Here is a 3,964-nt window from a genome sequence, read left to right on the forward strand (position 1 = left end):
GCGCCCCCTAGTGCCACACCGGGGCATTGGGGCCAGCCCTGACTGCTGGAGAGAGCCCCCACTCCACTCCCTGCAGCACAGCGCCCCCTAGCACCAGCCTGGGGCATCGGGGCCAGCCTGGGTCCATCTCCCTCTCCTGTGGTTCACAACAGCCATCACTGTGCACGGCTCCCAGCCCCCCCTGCTCTAACCACTAGTCCCCACTCCCCTCCCAGAGCTGGGGAGAGAACCCAGGAGTCCTGCTGTAAACCCAGCATCTCTGCAAACCTGAAAGCGGATGCTTATTTATCCACATTATTGCCAATAAAGAAAGTGGGGGTGGGCAGCGGTGGCAGCGGAATTTGGGGGCACTCGTGGTTATCGGGGGTCAATGGGCCCAATGGTCCTGCCTGGCCGGGGAGTCGATGAATCCACGACAAACCAGCCTGTGTGTCAGAGCCTGGCGGCTGCTTCCGCTCCACAGTCCCTGTTCCCCCGCAGCTCACACCTCGGCTGCCCCAAGCCAGTGACCCAGTGTGGAACCAGCTTCGGCTGGCAGGGGACCCTCGGTTCGGCTGGTGCGGGACCCTTGGTTTGGCTGGCGGGGGACATGGTTTGGCTGGCGGGGGACACGGTTTGGCTGGCGGGGGACCCTCGGTTCGGCTCGGAGACCCCCTAGTGGTTGCCTGGGAAAGGGGCCAGACAAGGGCTGGGGTGCCAAGGAAACCCCCGCTGGCTCTCAGGGCACCACACCAGGCCCGTTATTTCACTCCCTCCCCCCAGGGCTCCCCCGGGGCCGTGTTCAGAGGCTCTGATGAGGTTCCCGCGGGTCGGTTCGTCCTCTCGGCCTGGCATCCCCCTTGGAGCCGCCTCCCTCTCCTGGCTAATCCTGGGTCAGCACACGGCTCCTCCCCTCCAGCTGCAAAATTCCCTCGGCCCCTTGTCAGGTTTAAATAAAGCGGGTCCAGAGACTCGCCCGTTGGCTGCAGCGCCGCGGCCCCGGCCCCTTGCTCACGTTCATAGACTCAGAGAATCTCAGGGTTGGAAGGGACCTCAGGAGGTATCACGTCCAACCCCCTGCTCAAAGCAGGACCAACACCAACTAAATCATCCCAGCCAGGGCTTTGTCAAGCCGGGCCTTAAAAACCTCTAAGGAAGGAGACTCCACCACCTCCCTAGGGAACCCATTCCAGTGCTTCACCACCCTCCTAGTGAAATAGTGTTTCCTAATATCCAACCTAAACCTCCCCCACTGCAACTTGAGACCATTACTCCCTGTTCTGCTGCCTTTCCCAGCGTGTTTTCCTGGTTCTCCCCCACCCACGTCCACCCGAGACTCCGCAGAACCGAGCCCCAATTCCTACGGCTCTTTCTCCTGCCGCTGGCCCGATCTCCGCTTTCTCTCCCCTTTTCGCAACATCCGTCCCCCTCCCCGTGGCCCGGTGGCTGCGTTTCCCCTTCCCCTGCGGTTGCCTGGCGCCGAACAGTTGAACTCCCCATCCCAGCCCGTGCCAGGTTCCTGTTCAGGGCCTGGCAGCGTCTGCCACCCAACGGCCGCCTGACATTTCTCCTTTTTGCACAGCCGGGGCTTTCTCACACACACTGTTCCTCCGTGGGGCCTGAACCCCTTGGGATGCTCCCACGACAGCTTGTCCGGCTCTACATCATGTTCCCGTTCGCCCCATTGTCCCCGCCAGGCTGCTGGGCCCCCTGTTAATGCTGGTGGGGGGACAGCAGGGATGGGGCTGCTAAGGTGAACGTGGCTGTCTGGAGGGGTCATTGCTGGAAGACCACTTCCATTGCAGGCGTCACAGGGCAGAGCCCCCCCCCCGGCTGGGTCAGAGCCAACGTCCCAATGGCTCTCGGGAGAGAAACGGGAAAGGGGGGGCAGTTCACCCCCAATTGAAGCGAAGGATTCAGAACCCCAAGGGAAGGAGGTGGGGTCATAACCTGTGGGGGTGGTGACCCCTCTCCCCCAAAGAACATGGGCAAGGGGAGAGATGGGGCCCGGATCCCCTCCTCTGAGGAAGGCAGAGATGGGGTTGTGACCCCAAGAGGAGGGGGGACTGTGACCGGTGGGGGGAGGGGAAACGAGGCGATGACACCAGCGGGGGGAAGCGGGACTGTGCCCCACTGAGAAGGGGGGAGATGGGCCCGTGACCCCCAAGAGGCAGGGGGGAGAAGATGAGGTCTTGGCCCCCGGGGGCAGGGAAGGAGGGGGCCCAGGAAGGTGCACAGTGGGGTCATGACGCCCAGAGGGGAGGGGGCCATGACCCCATGGGGGTGCAGGGAGGTGCGGAGACAGGTTCATGCCTGGCAGCCCCTCCCCCCCGGGACTCAACACCCCCAGCCGCAGCAGAGGAAGCAGAAGGGGAAGTGGAGACCTCATGGGGGGGGCTTGTGCAATGGCTCCCCCCCCCGCTGGGCAGCCACAGGCCCGCCCTGCTCCCCCTGGCCGACGTGGCATGAGGAAACCCCCCCAAAGCCCACACCGCGCAGGCTGCGACTGGACGCCCGGAGCCGCTGGGTGACAGGACATGGGGACTCTCCCCGCGAGCCGGAACCGACCCGGCCCAGACAGCGCATGGATGGTTCTAATCCTAGCAGGTGCGGGGTGGGTAGCGGGTCGGGAGTGAGGGGCACCGGCGGAGCTGGGGTGGGGGGGAGCCCAGGGCTTGGCTAGCAGGGGGCTGTGGGTCGGGAGTGAGGGGCACTGGCAGAGCTGGAGTGGGGGGGAGCCCAGGGCTGGGCTAACGGGGGGCTGCAGGTCAGGAGTGAGGGTCACCAGTTAATAACACCCTCTTCCATCCCCTCAGCCTCCATCCCGAGCTCCTGCCTCCAGCCGGCGCAAGCCCGGGATGGACTCACCATCAGGAGGGAGCCAGCGACCCTTGACGTGGGCGGGGACATGACCCTGGTCGTGCTGGGCATCGACCAGACCCTCCTGGTCTGCAGCTGGTACCGAGGGGCAGAAGCCGGCATCGCCGCAAAGTGGATCCTCAGCTACGCCCCGTCCGCCACACCCCAGAAGTTCTACGGCCCGGCCCACACGGGGCGGGAGACAGTGGGGCCCACCTGCTCCCTGCACATCACAGGGCTCAGAGGGACCGACGCCGGCAGCTACACCCTGACTGTACAGGGTCCCGGGTACAACCAGGCCATCTCCATGAGCGTCTCCTTCTCCGGTCAGTGCCACCCGCCTGCTGGCATGAGAGAGGCTGAGATGCAGCCACCTCTGGGGTGGGGCGTGGGGGCTGGTTATGCAGGGACCCCTCACCTGGCACCAAGATGCAGCAACCTCTGGGGTGGGGCGTGGGGGCTGGTTATTACAGGTTCCCTCTCTCTCCCCAGCCCGACCAGTCCCCTGGTTCCTGGCTGTCGTCGTGGGCGTGCCGTTGGCAGTTCTGGTGTGTGTGGCCCTGCTGGTGACTTTTATCGTGTGTAAGAGACGTCGCGGCTCAGGTACAGCCGGGAGCTTCCCCGTGAGGGCAGCCAGGACTCCTGGGGTCTAGCTCTGGGAGGGGAGTGAGGTCTAGTGGTTAGAGCAGGGGGAACTGGGGGCAAGGACTCCTCGGTTCTCTCCCCAGCTCTGGACGGGGCAATGGGGTCAAGTGGGTGTAAGTAGGGTGGGCTGGGGACCAGGACTCCTGGGTTCTATCCCCAGCACTGGGAACAGAGGGGGTCTGGTGGGTTAGAGCGGACCTGGGAATCAGGACCCCAAACCCAGCCTCTCTCACATCTTCCCAGGTACCAGCAACCTGATCGAACCCCCCGGGGAGAGAACAGGGATCGTTCCAAAGTAGAAGAACCTGCCCCTCGGGCAGGGCCAGCTGCAAGTGCCAGGAACTCAGCCTGCCTGAGATTTGCCGGTGCCCCTCACTCCCGACCCACAGCCCCTGGCTCCCACAGCGCCAGGCTCCCCCCTCCCAGCCCTGCTGGTGCCCCTCACTCCCGACCCATAGCCCCTGGCTACCCCAGCACCAGG

General features: G+C 64.7%; 1 protein-coding gene across 1 annotated transcript; it reads left to right on the top strand.

Moving 5' to 3' along the window:
* Window positions 1–2,481: 2,481 nt before the first annotated feature.
* Window positions 2,482–3,878, top strand: LOC112103297 (carcinoembryonic antigen-related cell adhesion molecule 16-like). Its single transcript, XM_024194989.3, has 4 exons — window positions 2,482–2,586; window positions 2,796–3,164; window positions 3,331–3,441; window positions 3,727–3,878. The coding sequence occupies exons 1-4, from the start codon at window positions 2,517–2,519 to the stop codon at window positions 3,780–3,782; spliced, it is 606 nt and encodes a 201-aa protein (XP_024050757.2). The 5' UTR covers window positions 2,482–2,516; the 3' UTR covers window positions 3,783–3,878.
* Window positions 3,879–3,964: the final 86 nt, after the last annotated feature.

Source organism: Terrapene carolina, unplaced genomic scaffold (genome assembly GCF_002925995.2).
Source record: "Terrapene carolina triunguis isolate 2854851 unplaced genomic scaffold, T_m_triunguis-2.0 Scaffold647, whole genome shotgun sequence".
In the NCBI taxonomy this organism is placed as follows: Eukaryota; Metazoa; Chordata; order Testudines; family Emydidae; genus Terrapene; species Terrapene triunguis.